This window comes from Budorcas taxicolor, chromosome 6 (genome assembly GCF_023091745.1).
Source record: "Budorcas taxicolor isolate Tak-1 chromosome 6, Takin1.1, whole genome shotgun sequence".
Lineage (NCBI taxonomy): Eukaryota > Metazoa > Chordata > Mammalia > Artiodactyla > Bovidae > Budorcas > Budorcas taxicolor.
In genome coordinates, this window is record NC_068915.1 from 23,113,964 (window position 1) to 23,139,665 (window position 25,702).

General features: G+C 38.4%; 1 protein-coding gene across 1 annotated transcript in view; it reads right to left on the minus strand.

Moving 5' to 3' along the window:
* BANK1 (B cell scaffold protein with ankyrin repeats 1) overlaps positions 1–25,702 on the minus strand; it is a 320,309-nt gene that overhangs the window by 46,766 nt on the left and 247,841 nt on the right. Inside the window, exons 8-9 of the mRNA XM_052642209.1 lie at positions 6,783–6,861; positions 2,855–3,157 (exon numbers count right to left, since the gene is read on the minus strand). Coding sequence (XP_052498169.1) covers positions 2,855–3,157; positions 6,783–6,861 — 382 coding nt within the window. The remainder of the gene's footprint in view (positions 1–2,854; positions 3,158–6,782; positions 6,862–25,702) is intronic.

Below are 25,702 nucleotides of genomic sequence, written 5' to 3' on the forward strand. Positions count from 1 at the left end.
CAGTTAGTTTAACCCAAGAAGTATGAATGTTAACATGCCTGGCATTAACTTTAAAATCTCCAAGACTTTCCTTTTCCTTTGTGAAGAATATGGTTTTGAGATTCTGACTTCATGACTTCTGTCTCACTGACAGTATCCTAGGTGAAACCAGATTAAGTGTGTGGGAAACACATGTACAGTGTTTCATTTTTAGCAGAATGTGTCAACTATCTTACTTTTATGAACTGATTTCCTGAGCTGTTAACTCTCTTTGTTTCTCCACCTACCTCTTTTCTCAACTCTTTCTAAAGTTGGTCTTGTGCTAGAAAGAAAACATTTCGCTTTTCATTTCTCAGTATATCAGATTATACTTATCATGTTGGAGTTGGATCTAAGTTTTCTCAACTCAGACTGTACACTAGTAAATAATGATTAAAATATATCACTCCTATAATCCAATTTTCCAAATAATTGGGGAAGAATGTAGAACAAAGATAAGAATCTTAAAAGCCCAGGAAACCTGTCCATGGAAGAATTTGACACATTCTAATTACAAGCTCTAGGGTCTTGGATCTAAGTCAAAGTGAAAGTCACTCAGTCCTGCATTGCAGGTGGATTCTTTACCAGCTGAGCTATCAGGGAAGCCCAAATCAAAGGGGGATCATAATGATGGTTGCCTTGAAAGTTTGCTGTGAAGATACAAAGAGACAGGATGTCAGTTATAAACTGAAAAGTGTTCTATGTGACTGTTTTCTCCAATGAATATGTTCATGAATCCATCATAAGGAATTTGATGCTTGGGGCATTCATGACGTGGCTTCTCTTTATCAGTGGTTTGAAGGCAGGAAAAAACTTGTACAGAACAATTCCTGAAGCTATCATTAGCTAAAGTCAAAGAACATATACAGTCTCCAGCGAAAAATAAGTGGGAGCTTCTAGTCTTACCTTCAAAGACCTCAATCAAAGAATTTTAAGAAAAAATACTGGCATTTTACTTTTAATTCACTTCCAATATTAGCCCCATGAAAAAACATGATATTAAAATTGTGCTCAGTCACTCCATTGTGTTCGACTCTGCAAACCCAGGGACTGTATGTAGCCTGCCAGGCTCTCTCTCCATGGGATTTCCAGGCATGAATACTGGAAAGGGCTGCCATTTCCCACTGTAATTAAAAGTAACACTGCATTGAAAATGTAATAATATTGTTTTTAAATAACAGGAGTGAGTTTTTGTATGATGTTGCTTTTTATATTTAGTACTTTTCAGAAGATACATTAGCCAATATTATACTTGTGGTCCTAGGTATCTGGTGAAAATTACTCTCTGTGGAATAATTTTTAACCTCCTAACCAACATACCATATATGGAAATGCACATTAGAAAAAAACAGGATTTAAAATTTTATTTAAATTATTTAGCTCCTTTTAAAAAGTAGCTAAAAATTAACTCCTTTAATAGCTTTAACCTGAGATAAGACAACCTTGTTTTCTTAATAACTGATTTTAATAACTACATAAAACTACTCACATCTATAAAAGTGAGAAAAATACACCAAAACTTTGTTGTCAGGGCTATATTCAGTGGGGTTGCAAAGAGTCAGACATGACCGAGTGACTGGGCATGCACACAAGCAAGCACATACTAATTTACATCTCTCCCTCCACCCCCAATATTGATATACCTACATCCTTGATCTATCTCAGCAGTCTACAAGAGCTCAGCACATAGTAGGTAATCAATATGTGTTTGTTGCATGAGTGAATCAAGAAAGTACCCACTAGGTTTCCCATACTTTTCATTATGAAGTACTTTGCATCTCTTATAAAGTACATAATCTTAGTAAGGGTTTATGTTGATTAACTTGAACCTTTATAGAGATAATGCCTTCAAGAACACAAATGCTGAATTTCATGGTTTCAAAATTCACTTTTTAAAAATAGTCTTTAAAGACTTTACAGCCTTCTAGGATTGACAACTCAAGTAGAGTGACAAATGGGGCTTTAATAATAGATGCTTCTTTCATCCTTATTAAATTTTCTTTGTAAGAATATTTTATGAATTTGGAAAGTAAACACGAAAGAGTGATCAGTAAAGTGGGTGGTAATTAGTGACTGTAGGAGTGAGCAGAAGAGTCTGCCAGGCTGTGGAACATTCCAGGAAGAGAAGCCTGCCGTGGAAGCTCCTGGGGATGCTTCCTGCCCTTCACCCCCACTCGCACTCCCACCTCTGCTGCTACACAGCTTCGTTCCCGCATCTGGGAACAATGCTATCACAGTCTTTCAATTGGTCTTCCACTTAGCGAGACAGAGTGCTTTTAGACTTTGGTCTCAATGCACGGTGTGATAAACCCTTTACCACTTGCTTCCCCTGCAGCTCCCCACTGAGCGACTGTGCCCAAGCTCATTTTCAAATCTGTAACACATTAGCCTTTCTCTTTTGCCAGAAAACTAAGAGTATTTTTAAAACCCAAAGTTGTCATTTACTTTTCCACATGACGCTTGAGGTTCGTTTTATGTGAAGAGTGACAAACTCCTTCCAAATTTTATTTCTTTACTTACAGAAAGCTTTGTAATGAGACTTCTTGCCTGGAAGGAAAAAGAAAGAGAGGGAGGGAGAGGGGAAGAAGAGGAGTGAGGGGTAAGGAAAGGCAGAGAGAGAAGGACTAAAGGAGGAAAGGAGGGAGGGAGGGAGGGAGGGAGGAAGGGAGTTAGTGGCAGGTACCTCTTAGCTGATTTCTCAGATCTTAGCTATTAAAGAACAGGAGGAAAGTTCCCCTTGGTTTTAAATGGTGATCTTTGTATAGCTTCACCACTGCTGTACTATATGCTGTGTAAGCCTGTCAAAGTTTCAAAGTTGTTTTAAACTTAAACTTACCTTGTACTGGGAAGTGAGGTTTTTCTGGTTGGAAGGCAGTGGTTACAGGTCGTGGTGGGGGGAGAGGTGGTCTGGGGCACACGAGGGGCTCTTGGGAATTATCTTCAGGGTTGTCTCCAGGAATGAACACATACAAGTCATCGTACTGGTTCTCACTTTCACTGTCAACCTCTGGAGGGCTGCGCTCTGCCGCCATGCCTGATTCATGCTCTTTTTCTTCCTCTGCCATTTCATTCCCTTTGGCTTCTTCTGCCTTCTGCCTGTAAGGCCAGCTTTTATGGTGGAGAGCTGGGCTCTGTACGGCTGTTTATGACAAAGATTGTAGGATTTCATTTAAACACTCCATCTGGAGGCAGTTAATGTTTCGCAACTTGGTACAGAAGGGGTGGTAATATTAATTAAACTTTTATGAACTGATACAGGGGAAAGCTAACAAACGTGTAGTTTTGGTGAATAGCCATTATTGAGCTTTTAAAATATTTACCGAGAGAGCTCCATTACATCCCGCTACTTCAGTTCATGACACTCTCATACACAATAATAATATGTAATATTCTCATATTATATATATAATAATATTCCAATTCTCTAAAGTTATTGTTTGAGCAGATTCAGTATATGACTGCATTACCATATTTTTAGTAGACAACAATATAACCAACCTAACAAGTAATAAGTAAGTGATGGAAAAGGTAAAGACAAGGAACAAAAATCTTGTCTTGCTTATAAATACTGTGATCAAATGAGTCTGTGATTCTTATTTAGTTATTCTTTAACATTTATCACCAGATGACATCTTAATTCTTAAAAATACTATTTGATAAAGTGTTGCTATTTTTCCACTGGGAAGGCATCTAAATTACCAACAATAGGTAAACATTTTTTCTACTTTAAAAAAAATTTCTACTTTTTAAAATTAAAAAAAATTTAATTAGAGGATAATGCTTTACAATGTTGTGCTGGTTTCTGCTGTAGAGCACCTGTGAATAAGCTATAAATGTATACATATCCCCTCACTCCTGAGCCTCCCTCCCACCCCCTTGTCCCATCCTTCTAGGTCATCACAGAGCACTGAGCTGAGTAGGTAAATATTGTTAAGGCTCAGTTCTCTCACCAAAAAAATCTATTCTATCTTGAAATTTAACCAAATGATTCAGGCAAATTTCCTCTACTCTGAGAATCATGATTCCATTATTTGTGTTTACACTGTACACAGTAAATGCTCTATAGCTACTCAGGAAGAAAATAGAAATATATAATGCAATAACTTTAAATCTTAAAACTTGTGGTTGATATTTTCTTTATAGAAATTCTGCTCTAAATAAAGTATTCATAAAAATTTGAAATGAACTTTGGAATCTATACTGGAGGGAAAGGGCAAATTGGGGTCATGAGTGCAATAGAAAAGCAAATAACTGTTGTTTCAAAGTTTTGTTAAACTAAAACACAGCTAAAGAAGACAAATGGCAGAGTACAGACAAAGAGGAATTTTTTTTTTAATTGAAGAGTTACACGGTAGACATTTTTTAGCAACAGGAGAAAAAAATCAGTCATGTGGGAAAATCATGTCCATGATGGTACTACGTATTTCTACATGAATTTTATTTTTAATTTCTCTCATTTTTCATGTGGGAAAGAAAAAAGGTCTAGCTGCCAGTATTAGAACTGCAACCAAGATTCCTTAACTATCAGCTGGGGCAGAGCAGACGGTGTTTCGTTCTTGCACAGATCTCTGCACAGACCTCATTCATCTTTCTGCCTCTAACCCCAAACACAGCCTGAAATAAAGTAGTTTCTAGATATGCTGATGGAGTAAATGATGGAGTGGCTGAAAAGAAATCATTGCTCAGGCTAGCAAAAGGACTCTGCTGTTCCTGTCTGGGCAAATTGACCATCAACTTAGAATCACGTTCATGCTATACGCAATCCCTTACAGCTGCCTTTATGTTACCATGCTCAGTTTATGTATCCTGTTTTATGGAAACACTGTCTAAGCAACAGGGTCTCCTTGTGAAAGAAAGTGAAGTCGCTCAGTCGCGTCTGACTCTGTGACCCTGTGGACTGTAGCCTACCAGGCTCCACTGTCCACGGGATTCTCCAGGCAAGAATACTGGAGTGGGTTGCCATTTCCTTCTCCAGGGGATCTTCCCGACCCAGGGATTGAACCCGGGTCTCCCGCATTGGAGGCAGATGCTTTAACCTCTGAGCCACCAGGGTCTCCTTAGTCCTTGTCAAATATGCCCCAACCTGGAATACAGCCCTAAGAGTCTTACGTGGTGGGTCAGTGGGTTTTAGGAAACGTCACAGAAATGATACCAATGGAAATTTGCTGACTTAGGGTGTTCTATGTTTCACTTCTCTAAGGAAAGAGTCAGAGGCCTGAGTCCAATCACACAGAATTTCATATCGGTGACAGTTTCAGGTCCCAACAGTCTGTAGAAATGAGGTTGTTCTGTACCAATAACTGAAATAATGTCTTCTTATTATAGGTAGTACTTCTGAGAATCAAATGTCATAATAAATACATGGTCATTATCAGTGATGGCATTTACATCACTTTCTTTAACACTAAAATGAGAATAAATCATTAAAATGATAATAAAATGTATAACTTTAAAATTTAGTGCACTGATTGATTACATTATCATTTAGCATGATTTTGTGTTCTGCCCTAGTGTTTGAAGAGTTTACTGATTTTGCCAAAGTATGCTAGCTAAGGAATTGTATTTAATATTATTTGATTTGCAAGTCATCCCATCAATTGAAAAACTGGCAGGCAGTTTTGTGGAACATCAACTGTGAACTGTTCAAAGTGCAAACAACTTGTGGTAAGAACAGGAGAATTTGGAACATAAGTGTGAATAGTTCCTTCATAAAGTACAGAATATTAGGGGCAAATGGGAAGGCAGCTGTTTCAAGGTTTTTTAACAGAGTACTACTGGCGTTTTAGAGAAGATAATCCTGTGTTTCCTGGGGCATGTCCTGTGTATTGCAGAATATTTAGCAGAATTTTTAGCAAAACTCCCTTCTCAACTCATGACCACAACAAAATCTCCATTCATTGACATGCATTCTCTGTTGGGAGTAGAAAATAGTGCTCCATTAAGAGCCACTGTGTTATTGCGACAATCCAGGGAGAGTTGATGCCAGAGTGGACAGTGTGGATAAATAACAGTGATAGGGTAAGGAAATACTGGCTGTATTGTGAAGGCAGAGTTCACAGTACTATCATTTTAGTGGAAGTACATTGGAAGTGGGATAGGAGAGAAAGTAAAAAAGGGTGACTCCAAGTTTTGGGACTGAATTGAACAAGGAAGAAATCTTCATTTCTTGACATGGCAATGTCAGCAGGTAGAGTAGATCTGGGCATGACTGGGGGCTTTCAGATTTAGAAATGTTGAGTGGGAGATGCCCACCAGACTAGCCCAGTGAGCAAGCAGTTGTGAACCAATGGACTCAGGCATGATGGGTAGAATTATGTACATGGAGGAAGATTCTGAAATAGTCTTCAATCATTATATATAGAACTACATTCTATTACAGCTAGCAGGGACCTTAGAGAGAACTAGTGCAAACTTCTCATTTCTTATCGGGGAAAACTAAGGTCTGAAAATAATGTGACTTTGTTTAAAAAAATCGAAAAAACATAGTTATCACAGAACATTTATATTAAATTGACTAGTGTACTTTTTTTTGGGTAGGAAAAACTGCTGGTTTGATTATTAAACACTGAACTTGTTAGAACTATTTAAATTAGCACGATAATGTAGTAATATTTCTACCAGATGATATGCTTAAAGTCATACCATTAATTGAATGTCTTCCACTGGTCTTCGTGTTTTTCCACACTCTCTTCAGTTTGACTTTACCAGTTATAAATAACTTAATTTAAGTGTTATGTATATATGTAACACAGCGGAGCACTTACTAGGAGAACATGTAGAAAATGAGGTGATACTCTCTTCATAGTGATTTTCTTGCGCATTATCTCTGCTAACTTCTTGGATCTGAAATAAAGGAGTTTAATTTTCAATGACATGCATTAATCTTAATAAATCTGTATTTTTAATATACCAAATGGAGAACTGATACCTGCAAAAATAAGAATTAGTTTTTAAATTTTAATTTAAATACTTTGATCATATTATATATCTTAGCTATTATATTTGGGCCATCTATAATTTTTTCAATGAAACATGGTATTAAAAAAGTGTAACTAGAACAATGTAACATTCATCAGTTCAGTTCAGTTCAGTCGCTCAGTCGTGTCCGACTCTTTGCGACCCCATGAATTGCAGCAAGCCAGGAGATCCAACCAGTCCATTCTGAAGGAGATCAGGCCTGGGATTTCTTTGGAAGGAATGATGCTAAAGCTGAAACTCCAGTACTTTGGCCACCTCGTGAGAAGAGTTGACTCATTGGAAAAGACTCTGATGCTGGGAGGGATTGGGGGCAGGAGGAGAAGGGGACGACAGAGGATGAGATGGCTGGATGGCATCACCGACTCAATGGACGTGAGTTTGAGTGAACTCCAGGGGTTCGTGATGGACAGGGAGGCCTGGTGTGCTGCGATTCATGGGGTCGCAAAGAGTCAGACACGACTGAGCAACTGAACTGAACTGAACTGAACTGAACTGAGGCCTCCCTGTCCATCACCTGTCATCCTGTCGTCCCCTTTTCCTCCTGTCCTCATTCCCTCCCAGCATCAGAGTCTTTTCCAATGAGTCAACTCTTTGCATGAGGTGACCAAAGTACTGGAGTTTCAGCTTTAGCATCATTTCTTCCAAAGAACACCCAGGACTAATCTCCTTTAGGATGGACTGGTTGGATCTCCTTGCACACAGTTCTCCAATGCCACAGTTCAAAAGCATCAATTCTTCGGTGCTCAGCTTTCTTCACAGTCCAACTCTCACATCCATACATGACTACTGGAAAAACCATAGCCTTGACTAGACGGACCTTTGTTGGCAAAGTAATGTCTCTGCTTTTGAATATGCCCTCTAGGTTGGTCAAAACTTTCCTTCCAAGGAGTAAATGTCTTTTAATTTCATGGCTGCAATCACCAAATATATTTTAAATGGAACTTCTTGCAATACTTTTAAGATTCACAGCAATAAATATGAAATTTTTACAACAGATAACTCCTGAATAAAACTGAATCGAACTATTTCATTTAGAAACCATAAATTTTGCTTCCTTTGAACATTTCTGTATCTTTTACCAGTTCAAAAAATAATTACATCAGGGACTAAAATACAGTGAAAGACAGTGAAATTTTAAAGAAGTTTCTTTCAAAATAAAAAGGAAACGGAGTAAAGGAATTTATGTTCCTCTTTCATAAATCAGTTTCACTACAATTAGAAGTGGGAATTATTGAGAAAGCATAGGAACCTGCTTTATTTTCTCAGGAATTGCTGTGCTCAGTTGTTAAGTTGTGTCCAAATCTTTGTAGCCCTATGGACTGTAGCCCATCAGGGTCCTCTATCTGTGGGATTCTCTAGGCAAGGATACTGGAGTAAGTTGCCATATCTTTCTCCAGAGGATCCTCCTGACCCAGGGATCAAACCCATGTCTCCCGCATCTCCTGCACTGGCAGGCAGATTCTTTTACCACTGAGCCACCTGGAAACTGGAATTGCTAGCCTTTGCTTATAATATCTGAAGGAGTCTAAATTACTGGAACACATTGGTGGTTGTAGAGAAAACTAAGTAACTCCAGTGACTGTTCTATTTGTACAAACGCACGTTGAGAAAGAGATGGAGCTTGGTTGCATTAACATAGATCACATTTTTTTACCAGGAAATCCAAGTGATTATTCAAACACTTTATGCTTTTTTATTTAAAAAAACTGATGGAAATGATTAGGCCATTGCTCTATACTTGGTATGTCCCTTTAAAATTTAGAAGTGTCCACATTAAATCATCATTAAACTTATAACAGACTTGGTGTGCAAGGGTATTTGACTTGCATCATGACTTCATCAATCTGGTTTGTTACCCACTTTGGCCAATGAGAGCTCAATGAAATTTATTTTATTTGTTGTTGTTGTTGTTTAATCAGTCATGTCTGACTCTTTGCAACCCCATGGACTGTAGCCTGCCAGGTTCCTCTGTACATGGGATCTCCCAGCCAAAAATACTAGAGTGGGCTGCCGTTTCCTACTCGAGGGATCTTCCCAACTCAGGGATGGAACCAGCAGCTTTGCAAGTCTTCTGTACTGCAGGCAGATTCTTTACCACTGAGCCACTGGGGAAGCCAGAAGCAGCAGTCTTTGATTTCCACTGAAATCTTGAAACTAAAAAATCTCTTTAATGTTTTTATAGTGAGCTTGATGCAGAAGCTCATTTTCTTTTTTTATTGAAGTATTAGTTGATTTGCAATGTTGAGTTAGTTCCTGGTGTATAGAAAAGTGACTCTGTTTTTCATATACATATAACATGTGTTTCACATTCTTTTCTATTTAAATCATATTTTCTCCTTTGTGGGCTCAATTAAATGCTAATGTAAAAAGTCATGTAACTTTACTACAGAGATTGACAAGTTGGTTGATGTCTGTATGCTCAGTATTAAAAGCATTGTTGATATGGCCATTTTTTGTTTTCAGCTAGCCTGACCTCTATATTTCACAAAGTAGATTAAGAATCTATTTTTAAAAATCTATAATATTAAAATCACACCAAGGGAGTTTTTACTAGTTGAGTAACAGGAATGCTTTTCAAAGATTTCAGGATTTATGTGAAATTTCCTTTATCCTATTTACAAACCTAGACACCACAAGCTGAAAATCAGTCTCTTAATAAAGAGACTGTGGGCAGCTTGATAGGGGTTTATGTCTGTGTGTGTGTGTGCGTGTGTGTACTGTGGTTGAAACCTAATGGAATAATTTTTACAATATAACTTAAGCTTTATGGCATTTATATACACAAACACAAAAGCCTAAAAGTGTCTTGAAGGAAATGGCTTCCAAATACAAAAAATAGCCAAATTTGATTGAGCACTTCTTTCATAATTATTATGTCAAACTGGTATTTTGTATAATCAGGCTATATAGGAAGCAATTGTTTTCTCAGGAATGAAAGGATTTTTACTTATTTACACTGAAAAAAATTGTGTCTTTCTAGAATTCTTTACACTTACATCATATTTACTTTGGAAAAATGTGTTATATCTAATGACATATTAATAACTGGTAAAATCAAGGATGGCTCAAAAGTACGATGGCATTCTGACATCTAAGCACTTTGATACTTTGTTATGTGGTGCAGAGGACAGAGAGTGGATTTTGAAGTCTAAGCTTTCCTCACACCTTGAGGTCACCTCCAGCCAGTCTCCCTAAGGGGTGACACACAGGGCTAACAGCTTCTGGTCTTAGATCCATCAGTTCTAACTACAGTTGTGAATTTCAAGCTTGGGCACCTGACCCTTTTAACCACATTCCAGCCCTATATGATAATACTTGCTTCTAATCCATCACAGTTGTGATTGCATTTGTGAGGTAGCAGCACCTTTACTGAACCAGGGTTTCCTTGGTTTCTCAGAAGGTAAGGAATCCACCTGCAACGCAGGAAGCCTGGATTTGATCCCTGGGTCATGAAGATCTCCTGGAGAAGGGAATGGCTACCCACTCCAGTATTCTTGCCTGGAAAATCCCATGGACAGAGGAGCCTGGGGAGCTACAGTCCATGGGGTCACAAAGAGTCAGACACAACTGAGCTACTAACACTCTGACTTTCGCTTCATGCATGGTTTGAATTCAGCCATCTTTCACCAAAATGTGAATGATACAACTAAAATCCATTCCTTGCTTAAGGTTGTAGCTGTAAAAGTAAAAATGTTATTGTCATTTACAATTATGGAATCCAAAGTCTGAAAGGAACCTGAACAACTAGTTTATTCTCTTGTTCGTACAATGATACAATGCTGAAACTATGTGTCATAATAAAACTGTAATAATTTGGATATTTATCCAACCAAGTTTGTTTGTAAATGTGGTCTATGCATAGAGAACAGACTTGTGGTTGCTAAGGGGGAGGAGGGTGGCTGAGAGAAGGACTGGGAGTATGGGGTTAGCAGATTCAAGCTACTATATATAGGATGGATAAACAAGGTTCTATTGTATAGCACAGGGAACTATATTCAATATCCTGTTATAAACCATAAAGGGAAAGAATATGAAAAAGAATGTGTATTTATGCATAACTGAGTCACTTTACAGCAGAGATTGGCACAACATTGTAAATCAGCTATACTTCAATAAAAAATATTAAATATAATCTATGGTCTGCACTGCCCAGCCCTCGTTATAAACTGGCTTTTCCTGGTTTCTACACTTGTCCTTCTATTCTTATAGAACGTATCCTGTCTGGGAGATCTTATCCACTGCAATGTCTTTAATTTATATCTCTATCATGATTTCTAAACAAGTAATTTGCTCCAAATTTTTCTGGGGTCTAGATTCTAGGATTCAGCAAAGGATACTAGAATAACTATTCACAGAAGCAAAGGGAAAAACCTGGAGGGAGGAAGAAAAATCAGGAGAGACTATACTTTAGATTCAATATTTGTGTCCCTTCAAAATTCATATGTCAAAATCCTAACCCTCAAAGTGATTGTATTGGGGGTGGAGGTTTTTGGAAAGTAATAAGATCATGAGGATGGGGCTCTGATAAATGGGATTAGTGCCCTGATAAAAGAGACCTCACAAAGATTCCTTATCCCTTCCATCATATGAGGACACAGTGAGAAGATCGCTATGCATGAACCAGGAGGAGGACCCTCACCAGATACCAGATCTGATGACACCATGATTTTGGACTTCCCAGCCTCTTGAACTATGAGAAATATGCGTTTGTTGTTTATAAGCCACCCAGCTTATGATATTTTTGTTAGAGCAGCTTGAATGGCCAAAGACAGAGAATTTCAAGTAATCCTTGCTTCACCAAGGGTAACAAAGAAAAGTTCTGAAAACAGTTTCTAAACATTTTAAATCAAGATCATTGGTGACCCTGGGTAGGGAAACTACAATAGAACTGTGTGATTTCATCCCAGATTGAATCTTGGGGAGTAATATGGGAGTGAAGAATGGAGGGCATTATATATACAGAATTTCCTTTTAGGAACTATGATGTGAGAAAGGGTTACAGGACAATACTCAAGACTTGTTTTTCAAACAATGAGTTAAAGATGTTACTGAAAGAGTGCATTATTGCAGGTCTTTTTTCTATTCGTATAATAAAAACAAAAGCATATACCAGATATAAATGTAAAGCTTTGCCACTGACAATTATAAAACCTTGAAATCAGTTTTAGTTTCAAAATCCTAAGTTTAAAAAATGTAAACTTCTGTAAAGGAAACACAAAATACCAGTATGTCAGAAATAGAAATCATTATGGTGTTTTGAATACTCCAATTATATAAAATGTTTTAAAAACATGCTTTAATTTGGAGCAAAACTAAATAGAAGCTAAATAATGGATACATTTACATGTTTCCAAGTTGACAGATTGGAGTCAGTGAAGAGGTAGCCAGGTTTATATTTATGATGACTATTGCTAACAGCCATCTTTTTTTTTCCCCTTTTTTTCTGAGCTTTTGATAATTTGAGTGAGGGTCAAAGAGAACCAAATGGAAAAATCCAAGCTGAGTAATAAAAGGTGAGCTTTGTCATCATCACAGTTGTTGCACATGTCATTTATCTAAAAACAGAAAAGCAAGTGGTTTCTGAAATCTAAGCCAGAAGCAAACATAAGACACCCCTTAGAGACACAGCAATTTCCCCCAAAGATTATACTCTTCAGTTGTTAGATAATAAGTGTTATTTGACAAACAAGACAAAAGACCTCTAAGTTTATATTATCAGAAAATAAGTGTTCTTTGAACAAATTAAATAGAAAGGTTCTTAAAACTTATACTGTAGCTAATCTGTCCCCAATAGGTGTTTGTAAGGCTGGAATAATTTCTAGCTTTGACATACAGAATTAGAAGAGTCAATCCTATTGATCAGAGAATTTAAAATATGAAGGATCAACAGTCAGAAAAGATGAATCATAAATTAATGAAGACACAGTAGAAGAGCAAATAAAATTTCTAGCCTCAAACCTTCAGTTTGAAGGCAGGTAAAATTCAGAAGAGGCTCTTCTTTTGGGGAAAAGTTACTAGAGACAAAGCTGTTATTACTAATTATAAATATATAGATTTATATTTTTTTGATGTGGCAACACACCATAATACTCTTAAGTATTTCCATTTTACAGTTTTACATTTAAATTGTGGAATGGAACTAGCAAAACCATCAATATCATTTAGTAGCAGAGCAGTATCTCTTAATCACAGAAATCTGTGAGACACATATGTATCCTCAATAAATAATTTTTCTTATTAAAAGTCATTTTTACCCCATCTCAATTTACTAGCTTCCATTCAAATAAGTTATCAGACCTTTACCTTTCCCACTTAGTTTTGATGAGTAAGTACATTGGCAGGATGGATACTTAGATCTTACCTAAATATAGATCAAAGAAACAGACAAATATATATGTTTATGTACCAAAACAACCAAAAGTTATACTAGATTTGATAATTTAATAATAGAACAAACCTATTGAAAGTAAATCTGCAGTGCATTTAAGGTAAAAATAAAATGGAAAACGTTTGTGGTAGGAAAAACAACATTGTTATATATTAAAGAAACATATTTCCCCTACACTGGCATGTAAAATCAAAACAGAAGAGAATCAATAAAACCAGTAAGTTCACTTTGGGAGAAAAACACCATTTTCTTTAGTCCAGAAATCTGAACGCTTTTAACTTGTAATAGTGAAATAAATTTTATTTTGTGGGGGCCCCAACCAAAACACTAAAGGTGCTGCTGCTTCTATTCTAAAATTACTGTAAAAAGAGCTTCATCCCACTTCATTCTGCCACTGAGAAGTGCAAGCATCTTGTAAGGCAGTAGCTTAGCATTTTCACGCTTCAAGTGATTTGTTTGGCAGATTTCAGTTGCTTGTGAAAATAATTCCTAATCTTCATATTCATAGCCTAAAGGAAACCAGGGCTAGTCTAATGGAAATCAGGGTGTGTCTGATATCCATTTTCATCTAGAAGTAACTTCATGAGTGTGTAATCTTACATGAAGTTTAGATAAATTAGTTTAATGAAATTTATCTTCAGCTTTCCATATCTTCTGAGAAAGATTTTTCTGGTTCTTAATTTAGACAGTTATTCATTTCCAAATAGCAGGCCATGGCATTTGCCTGCACAAGGGTTTCGCAACAGAACATATAAAGTTTAAAATAGCTCCTTAAATTAAAAAGAAATTCCTCTATACGTACGGTCAATTTATCTTTGACAGAACAACAAAGGCAATACAATGGAACCAAGAGAGTCTCTTCAACCAATGGTGTTGAAACAAGTGGACATCCACATGTGAAACATCAGTCTAGACACAGACTTTATACCCTTTACAAAAGTTAACCCAAAATAGATCATAGACCTAAGAGCAAAATTACAAAACTCACAGACAATAATGGGAAAAACTTAGACGATTTTGGTTCTGGTGATGTCTTTTTAGATAGAACACCAAAGCAAGATCCATGAAAGAAACAGTTGATAACCTGAATGTTATTAAAATAAAACCTGCTTTGAAAAAGACAAACTCAAGACAAACAGGAGACAAGCCACAGATTAAGACAGAATATCTGCAAAAGATAAATTCTGATAAAGGTCTGTTAACAAAGTATATGAAGAACTTTTAAAATTCAACAAGAAAATAAACTGATTAACAAATGGGCCAAAGATCTTATCAGACACCACAGCAAAGAAGATACACATGTGGCAAATAGGCGTACGGAAAAATGATCCACATCTTTCCCATATGGTATTAGGGAAATGCAAATTAAAACAACAATGAGATAATTAGATTCCCTGAGGATTCCCAATCCCTTTGCAGGATCCCCAAACTGATAAGCCTCACATGGGGCCCAGAACCTTCACAGCAGTGGGAGAACTTTGATATTATTGCTGTCCAGTTTGCAGGTTGCTCATTCAGCGGGTATGGGATTTGATTTTATCATGTTTGCGCCCCTCCTACCATCTCACTGTGGCTTCTTTGTCTTTGGACATAGGGTATCTTTTAATTTTTTTTAAATTTTACTTTATTTTACTTTACAATACTGTATTGGTTTTGCCATACATTGACATGAATCCACCATGGGTATACATGAGTTCCCAATCCTGAACCCCCCTTCAACCTCCCTCCCCATATCATCTCTCTGGGTCATCCCAGTGCACCAGCCCCAAGCATCCTGTATCCTGTATCGAACCTAGACTGGCGATTCGTTTCTTGCATGATAGTATACATGTTTCAATGCCATTCTCCCAAATCATCCCACCCTCTCCCTCTCCCACAGAGTCCAAAAGTCCGTTCTATACATCTGTGTCTCTTTTGCTGTCTTGCATACAGGGTTATCATTACCATCTTTCTAAATTCCATATATATGTGTTAGTATACTGTACTGGTGTTTTTCTTTCTGGCTTACTTCACTCTGTATAATCGGCTCCAGTTTCATCCACCTCATTAGAACTGGGTTCCACTGTTCTCCAGCTGATGGTTGCTTAACAACTAGTTGTGATTTTGGTGTTCTTGCAGGAGGAGATGAGTGTACATCCTTCTACTCCACCATCTTGAACCGGACTATCGGAACACAGATTTTTAGGGCAATGAATAATACTTGGCAATGAAAATCTTGTGTATAGGTTATTAACACTTTTGCCTAAACACACAGAGTGTATGACCCCAAGAGTGAATAATAAGGTGAACTATGGACTCTGGGGGGTTCAGCTCAGTTCAGTTCAGTCACTCAGTCATGTCCGACTCTTTGCGACCCCATGAATCGCAGCACGCCAGGCCTCCCTATCCATCACCAACTCCCGGAGTTCACTCAGACTCATGTCCATCGAGTCAGTGATGCCAGCCAGCCGTCTCATCCTCTGTCGTCCCCTTCTCCTCCTGCCCTCAATCCCTCCCAGCATCAGAGTCTTCTCCAATGAGTCAACTCTTCGCATTATTAGGTGGCCAAAGTACTGGAGTTTCAGCTTTAGCATCATTCCTTCGAAAGAAATCCCAGGGCTGATCTCCTTCTATCATGTAAGAGTCGAATCACCAGTCTATGTCCGACGCAGGATATAGCATGCTTGGGGCTGGTGCACGGGGATGACCCGGAGGGATGTTGTGGGAAGGGAGGTGGGAGGGGGGTTCATGTTTGGGATCGCATGTATACCCGTGGTGGATTCATGTCAATGTATGGCAAAACCAATACAGTATTATAAAGTAAAATAAAGTAAAAATAAGAAGTTAAAAAAAAATAAAAATAAAAAATAAAATACACATAATATAAAATTAAAAAAAAAAAAAAGAATGCACTAATTGGATCTCCTTGCAATCCAAGGGACTCTCAAGAGTCTTCTCCAACACCATAGTTCAAAAGCATCAATTCTTCAGTGCTCAGTTTTCTTTACAGTCCAACTCTCACATCCATACATGACCACTGGAAAAACCACAGCCTTGACTAGACGGACCTTAGTCGGCAAAGTAATGTCTCTGCTTTTGAATATGCTGTCTAGGTTGGTCATAACTTTTCTTCCAAGGAGTAAGCGTCTTTTAATTTCATGGCTGCAATCACCATCTGCAGTGATTTTGGAGCCCCCGAAAATAAAGTCTGACACTGTTTCCACTGTTTCCCCATCTATTTCCCATGAAGTGATGGGACCAGATGCCATGATCTTCGTTTTCTGAATGTTGAGCTTTAAGCCAACTTTTTCACTCTCCTCTTTCACTTTCATCAAGAGGCTTTTTAGTTCCTCTTCACTTTCTTCCATAAGGGTGGTATCATCTGCATATCTGAGGTTATTGATATTTCTCCTGGCAATCTTGATTCTAGCTTGTGCTTCTTCCAGCCCAGCGTTTCTCATGACGTATTCTGCATATAAGTTAAATAAGCAGGGTGACAATATACAGCCTTGATGTACTCCTTTTCCTGTTTGGAACCAGTCTGTTGTTCCATGTTAGCACATACAAATATTAACAATGGTTGAATCCCTAGGTCAACTAGCTTTCTAACTATAAATATTCTGTTTAGATATTTGAATCACTTTACATTGTTATGGATCATGTAATTAAAATAGTAAGATAAGGATTGAGGTACTTTAACTGAGATTAGCATTTATGAACAGTTGAACTAAGCAAATGAATAAAAAATTAACAGCTGAACTAAGTGAATGAATAAAAAATTACATATTATACCCTGTATTTGAGGACATTTGGAAGTTTTATAAAGATATATTCCTCACTAAACCACTGAATAGCTTAGAAATTCATCAAACTAAAGCAATGTCAATTCAGTTTAGGCAAAATTCTATCGCTAGAGATTGCAGCAATGGCAATGGGACTGTATTTTTTTATTTACTTATTTAAAAACATTTATTCAGAACTTACTAAATATTAGAAACTAGGCTAGGCTGGGAGTATAATGAAGGATAAGTTAAGTTTAAAAAAAAACAGAAAATATCCACACACATATTCATAATACATATGATAGGTACAATGGCATTATTATTAAAAATAATAACTTATACAATATTTACAATGTACTAGCCCTGGTCCGGAGAAGGCAATGGCACCCCACTCCAGTACTCTTGCCTGGAAAATCCCATGGACGGAGGAGCTTGGTAGGCTGCAGTCCATGGGGTCGCGAAGAGTCGGACACGACTGAGCGACTTCACTTTCACTTTTCACTTTCCTGCATTGGAGAAGAAAATGGCAACCCACTCCAGTGTTCTTGCCTGGAGACTCCCAGGGACAGCGGAGCCTGGTGGGCTGCTGTCTATGGGGTCGCATAGAGTCGGACATGACTGAAGCGACTTAGCAGCAGCCACAGCAGTACTGGTCTGGTGGGCTACAGTCCAAAAGGGTCCCAAAGAGTCAGACATGACTGAGTGACTAAGCACATCCACCGCCCCCCCCCACATACACACACACACACACACACACACACACACACACACACACACAGACACTCGTCTAAGTTCTGTATCATGTTAATTTATTTCAGCCTCAAAATGATTTTATGAGATAGGTTTACTGTTGTAATCCTCACTTAATGAGTCAAAAAAAACTTACAGTGGGGTTAAGTAACAGCTAATGTCTCTTATTAGAGGGCTCAAACAATAGGAAAATAAATAAGTGTCTATAAGAAAGAATGTGTCATCACCTAAGATGGCAATGAATCAAGAGTCATAGAAATTCACAGAACAGATGCATGCATGCTCAGTTGCTAAGTCGTGTCCAACTCTTTTGTGATCTCATGGACTCTGTCCATGGGATTTCCCAGGCAAGAATACTGGAGTGAGTTGCCATTTCCTACTCCAGGGGCTCTTCCTGATCCAGGGACTGGACTTGTGTCCTCTGCATTGCAGATGGGTTCTTTACCATTGAGCCAGTAGGGAAGCTCCATCATAGGACAAATAGCTGACAAAATTTTGGAAGAAATGCACAAATTTCAGGGCTGTGGCTGGCATTGGAGATACCTTTGAAAGATGATTAAAATATTTAAAACTGGGGGCTGGGCATCATGAGCAAAGTGACATAATTAAATGTGGACTTGGGAAAGCACAGGTTGTGTTGCGAAACACTGGATCATCCTGCTTGACTAGCTGGTAAGAGCAACAAATGTCTGTTTACAGGGTGCACAGAATCCCTAGTTGCCCAGTTCTGTCTCCTCAGTATTTCTGGCCCTCAGGCTAGGTAGTGGGGAGCCAGGCTGTCTGTCCAGTTGGCCTGTAAAGCATATGCTGAGTACTGTCTTGGCTATTGTCTGAGTTATGAGAAAACAGAAGGCCCACTCAGTCCCCACAGAAGAGATGGTCAAAACGGCAATAATGACCTTTGAAAGTACACACAGACATCATTAAACCATATCACGGCTGTAGAGATGCCAATATGTGTGTGTATGCTGAGCTGTGTCCAGCTCTATGAGACTCTGCTGACTGTAGCCTGCCAGGCTCCTCTGTCCATGGAATTTTCCAGGCAAGAATATTGGAACAGGTTGCCATTTCCTACTCCAGGAGATCTTTCCAACCCCAGAATCAATTTGCATCTCGCGTCTCCTGCATTGGCAGGCGGATTTTTTTTACCACTGCACCACCTTGGAAGCCCATAGATGCTGCTAGAAGAGTGCTAATGGGGACAGTGGGGTCAGGGATAGATATGGGGAGAAAACACACGCAATCCAGCAAAGATACTCCCAGGCTTCCCTTTTCATTTTCTCTCCTGCCTTTGAGAAGCAGGAGACAGCTCTGTTTTCACATTTGGCTTGGATACAAATACAGTGAAAATATCTAATAAACATTTCTTGTGTTCTGAGAAATGAAAAATGAGATGAATGGAGATATGTTCTAATCAGAGAATCTTGCTTTAGGCCCAATCTTTCAGAGGGAAAAAATAAAAAAACCTGTTGTAAGATGAAAATGGTAGAAGTAAGAACATATGGGTTGCACAGTGATATCGTTTGATAACTTAATGGTCTATGTCTCCTTGGTAGCACAGAACAAAAGTGTGTGTGGCTCTTATTCCTTCTAAATCCACCTCGGGGAATGTATATAGTTATTACAAATGGGATAAGAGAGGCATAGAAGTTTTTAAATGGTTGTTCAAGGGCACTAGATGAAGCCAGTTTCTTCTAATCAGGGTTTTATCCACAACTCTTGAGATGCACGTGATACATAACTAAAAGCACTTCCCTCTATCTTGCTGCCAAAGAATGAGATGCAGATGTCATGATTTAGGAAGGTTTTGATTACAGTGTCTACATTTATAAAGTAATTAATGATTTTCAAAGCAGTTTCACATATATCACCATCTTCATATCAACACTGTAAGTCAGGCACAAGGACACTTAAGTGAAGACAGATGAAGAGATGGTGGCTTGTCCACAGCTCAGAGTGTATAAAGCAGAGATTCAAATCCAGGATAACCCGGGAACTGGGGGGGTTTATATCCTGTGGATCCTTGTCAAGTGTTCTTTATATTATGAATATGTTGCTTTTTATTAAAACTATTTGTACCAAGTAAATATGACACTAAAAGAGATGGAGTGAAAATAATATAGTTTTGGAAATGAAACTCTTTACTCAATGAAGAAATCATGTCTGACTACAGATCAAAGTTCTATAAATGATAGTGAAGTTTAAAAATTTATGTTGGTAGTAAAAATGAAGCTGAAATTCAGAGGCTCTATCTCTGACTAATAGTCTATTTTCTAGAGAATGTGAATAGGAGAAAATTATGGAGTTAATCCAAAAAACTTAGTAATCAATTAAATTCTATTATACAGTTTAGGATGAAAGATGACCTCTATGACTTCAAAATCATTAAAACATAACTCTGATATATTCCTAAAGATAGAAAAGTCTATATTTTACTGTTTATTTACCAGCAATTGAATTTTCAAGAAAGTGTAACTCTTTCCAATGGAGAAACATTTTTATCAGGTAGACTTAACCTGCCTTTTGATAGATGTAATAAAAAGATAAATGAAAGTGAAATTCCATACATTATAGTTATATTTGTTTTATGATAGTACATTTTGCGATAGGAAGATTACAATTTACTTAAAATTATGGTTTCAGATTACCTTGCTTCCCTGGCCCCCATTACCACAGCAGATTTTATATCCATGCTTTCTTTTGTGCTTCCTGAGTCTTTAGCCACATTTCACAGATAAGCCAAAGCACTCAGCCACTGGACACTGGTTTATCTCTGGAACACAGTACCAACTTCTGTTTGACCATCTCTGTAAGCGTTATCAACCCTTCCAGTGCAAAGCCTATACAGACAGGTCTAAAACAGAGATGTTGGATTTGTGCTTGTTTCTTTTAATTACTTTTATGCAGTCACACAAACTGTGACCACTTCATCAAATAGTTAACACATGATAAACAGATGTCAGGTTTTATATTTTAGGGGTTGTATTTCTTCATTCTTATTTTTTTCAGACTTGCCTATTAGCTCAATGTTTTTTTCTTTTCCCTCGACTTTTAAAAATAAATAAATAAAACCACAGAATGACAGGCTTTCATATGATGAGTTAACAAATCTCTGCTGCTACTACTGCTGCTAAGTCTCTTCAGTCGTGTCCGACTCTGTGCAACCCCATAGATGGCAGCCCACCAGGCTCCCCCATCCCTGGGATTCTCCAAGCAAGAATACTGTTATCTAAACTCTAGTTTGGTGAGACACTTTCTTTAACCAAACGTAAAGCAGCATGATTTCAGGTGACCCCTATATTATCCTTTTGTGAATCAGAGGATGTGTGGGCCAAGTGTACTAAAGATAAAAATACAGTTCAGAAGGCAATTTAAATAGATCATATGTTCTGGGAAGATTACCTGTCAGGAAAATCAGGAAAAAGTGAATTTAAAATTATGACATCCTACTCAGACACCTTGTTATATGTGGCTGGGTAAAGAACTCCATTTCACATCTAATGTACAGGTCTTATACAGTAAACCTATATAAGAAAGCATTGGAAATTTTCAACCACGGAAGTGTTCTTTTCATACCTTACCCCATCCTGGAAAGGATAACCTAGATTATTGCATTTTAGGAGGTTGAGATGAAAGATAACTAAGATGAGGAACAATATCAAATAGTGTAGTGATCTTGGCTCTCGATGCGCATTAAATTCCCAGGGGGAGCTTTCATAAACTCCCTATTTCTAGGCCCCACCCAAGACCAACTAATTAGAATAATCAGAAATGGGACCCAGGCTGTAGTGTTCATGAAAGGCTCTGCTGAGGACTCTACTCTGCATCCAGCATGGAGACCCATGAAGACAGTGAATACAAGCACAGATTTAGCATGAGATAGCCTAAATTCACAGTGGCTCCTGATTATTGACTATGAACAAGTTACTGAGTCTTTCTCAGAGCTAGCTTTTATCTATAAATCAAGCACCTACTACTTTGGGTTGTTTCAAGGGTTAGATGAGCTATTTCCTGTCATAGATTAAATACTATTACTACTAGGCACATGTTAAGTCTCCAATTGGAGTTCAGTTCCTGTACCCCAATCCCTGATGGCATTCCAAACTTTCATTATCCGATCACTTGATGAATTAGAACTTTATATTTTCTTTAGAGGCAGTGCTGTGCTTTTTTGAAGCAGCAGAGCAACGTGGTTAAGAGCATGGACACAGGAAACAACAGCTAGGTCCAAATCTTGACTACATCTTCTTGTAGCCTTGTGACACTGGTCAAACACTTCATTTTTCTCTCCCTCAATCTGCTCATTTGTAAAATGGGTTACTAACATTATCTGCCTCAGAGGATTCTTGTGATGAGTAAATGTATTAATATACACAAGATAGATGGGGCTTCCCTAGTGGCTCAGACGGTAAAGAATCTGCCTGTAATATAGGAGACCTGGTTGGCTACAGTCCATAGGGCTGCAAAGAGGTGGACATGACTGAGCACCTCACAAACACACACATCGCGCTGATGATAATGTTGCTGATGTTAGTAGTGAAATCCTTTACTGGTGTTTCAGCCAAAGGTGTTAATTTTCCAAATCTAGCACTGCCCACCAGATCTTTCCATCGTTCTTAGCGGTTCTCCCACACCATGTCCACTAGAACTACATTGGAGAATAATGTTTTCAAAGATAACTTGAAAGGATATTCTCTTATTTCTTTACCAGTTCACAGATTTCTTTTGGAAGTGATAATTCAAATCCATAACCACTTCATGAAAATGGTCTGAAAGATCATGTTCTAATACTGGTTAACAAGTAGTATCTTCTTTCCATATGCGTTTATTTTATTAATGTCTAGGTTGTATATCATACGGTTATATAACACTGATGTTGATATTAACAGAAAAGAAGAAGAGAATTCATAAATTCACTGCTATGCTGCAGTGCTAAACAAACAAAAAATATCTTAATGACGTCTGTACAGATCTTGAGTAAAAAGGTATTTGACATTCTCTGATAGTGTTGAATATCTTATTTTTAGCATTTTGTGTTTTTTGGCACTTTAAATCAAAATTTAAGATTTTAAAAAATTCTGTACCAGAGAAACATAATGTTATTCATGAATTTAATCTTTGTTCCCTAACTCTAACTATTAGGTAGTGTTTCATCACAACTACAATGCCTATCGAGGAAGCACCTCAGAGTGTCAAGGGTCCAGCTGGAGATCACAATTAGCAGCCGATGTAAGTTGTTTACAACCAAGGCTAGGAGATACTTGTCACAAGGAATTCATCATAACGTATCTCATACCTGACAAAAGGCACATTAATAATCTTTTATTGCTTTCTATGCTTTGAGGGCTTTAATTTTTCAAAAGCCAAACAAGGTCTTTTCACGTTATTTTTACTTGACCCTTAATGTGCCAAAAGATATACTTTTGGAAATAAATACTATTATGAGCTACCAAAAATACCTCCAGGCAAAACAGGCAACTTATTAACTATGACTTTATGAGACTTCACACATTGCATCTTGTGGAAGGCAAATAAAACCCTTATATCTGTCACTGCCTTTTTCTTAATACTTCACAGCTGCCATCCAAAAAATCCCTCTGCTGAAGCTTCTGGCAATGGCTGGTTTATGAAAGAGAAATAAAATGCACAGAAAAAGTGATTACAGAGTTATATTTTCCATGGGGTTGCAAATGCAGGTGTCAGGAGCTTCAGTAATATTCTTTCTTTGTCCTTTGCCAAGTGTGTTATCTCTGGAAGAGACCAACACCAACCTTTCTTTAAACAGATGTGCCTCAGTGGCCAGCCTGAGAACCAGTATCTATGCTGGTGAATTTATGGCCCTGCACACTGGAGGCGGGATCCATTCATGTGTTCATCCACTCAACAAACAAACTGAGTGCCTACTTAATGTGCCAGGCCAGGCAGTGTTCAGAATAATGATACAGCAATAAATAAAATATTATGAAGTTCCTGCCTCTGTGGAACTTCATTCTAGTGGAGGACAGACAAATGTTTACAAGAACCTGCACTGTGTTTTCGGAGAAGGCAATGGCACCCCACTCCAGTACTCTTGCCTGGAGAATCGCATGGAAGGAGGAGCCTGGTGGGCTGCAGTCCATGGGGTCGCAGAGGGTCGGACACGACTGAGCGACTTCACTTTCACTTTTCACTTTCATGCTTTGGAGAAGGAAATGGCAACCCACTCCAGTGTTCTTGCCTGGAGAATCCCAGGGACGGGGGAGCCTGGTGGGCTGCCATCTATGGGGTCACACAGAGTAGGACACGACTGAAGCGACTTAGCAGCAGCACTGTGTTTTATGTACAAATTAGTGTGGACTGGGGTAGCTGGGGAGGAGGGTTTGTTTCGAGGTGTTAGTTTGCGTGTGTGTGTTTGTTCAGTCCCTCAGTTGTGTCTGACTCTTTGTGCCCCATGGAGTACAGCCCACCAGGCTCCTCTGTCCATGGGATTTTCCAGGCAAGAATATGGGAGTGGGTTGCCATTTCTTACTCCAGGGAATCTTTCTGACCCAGGGACTGAATCCACATGTCTTGTATCTCATGCACTGGCAGACAGATTCTTTATTACTGGAGCAATTTGGGAAGCCCTATAGATTAATAAACATACAATTCTTTTTAAAAAGGTCTTCCTGTAGCTCGAACAGTAAAGAATCTGCTTGCAATGCAGGAGATCTGGGTTCGATCCCTGGGTCAGGAAGATCCCCTGGAGACGAAAATGGCAATCCGCTCCAGTATTCTTGCCTGGAAAAATCCCATGGACAGAGGAGCCTGGCAGGCTATAGTCCATGGGGTCACAAAGAGTCAGACACGACTGAGCGACTATTTTTAAAAAGGGACATACTGTCAGAGTGAGATTGTTTATTTTACATAGCTCAAATAGGTCACACATATTTGTACACATATAGCTATGAAATATATACTTGAGTATGAAGCATAGACATTAATGTGCATATATATCCCCCCCCCCCCCCCCCCCCCGTTTTTCCTACTCCACATCATGCTCTTGCCGGGCCTGTCACTCCATCACCATAAGTGCATATGTTCTCTATTCTTAAAAGGGGGTGGACCTCTGTGATCTCCTGGAGTAAGGAGTAGCACAGAAGAGCCTCTGTATGGCTTCTGAAGTCAGCCGTGAGAATGACACAGCTCTTGCATGACTTTCTCTCAGGATGCACACTCTTGAACTCAGTGAAGCAGCCTGTGAAACATGGAGATCCTTACCCATCTGGAGAGGAACAGACCTCAGCTCCCAGCCCAGTAGACCTCTCGGTTCAGAGCGCCAATTGCCAGCCATGGGATTGAGCCATTTTTCAACATGTATTCTCCAATCCTCTTTTGAGTTATTCCAACTGAAATTATTGGAGCAAAGATGAGCAAACTTTTGGGAGCAAAGTTTTCCTACTGAGCCTTGCCCAAATTTCAGCTTTATGAGCAAAATCAATCTTTATTATGATCCTAATCCACCAGGTTTTGGGGTAGATTGTTGCAAAATAATGTATAGCCAGGACAACACATATACATGTGCCTAAGTGGTCAACTGAGTGTGCTCTTTTCAATTTTAAGGATTAGAGAGCAAATATGAGGAGTAACTAGAAAGGGTCCAGGGACCTGTCCACCATAGATAGTAAAAGCAAGAGCATGGCCCTTGTTAGTAGCGTTACACCCTCAGGTTCAATCCGAGAGAAGGTCTGAATATTTTCCCTGAAATTTCTTTGAATGTTGTATTCAGGTTTGCCCAGAAAGACACTGAATCTGAGGTCAAAATCATGTACTGAAGCTCTATAAGTTA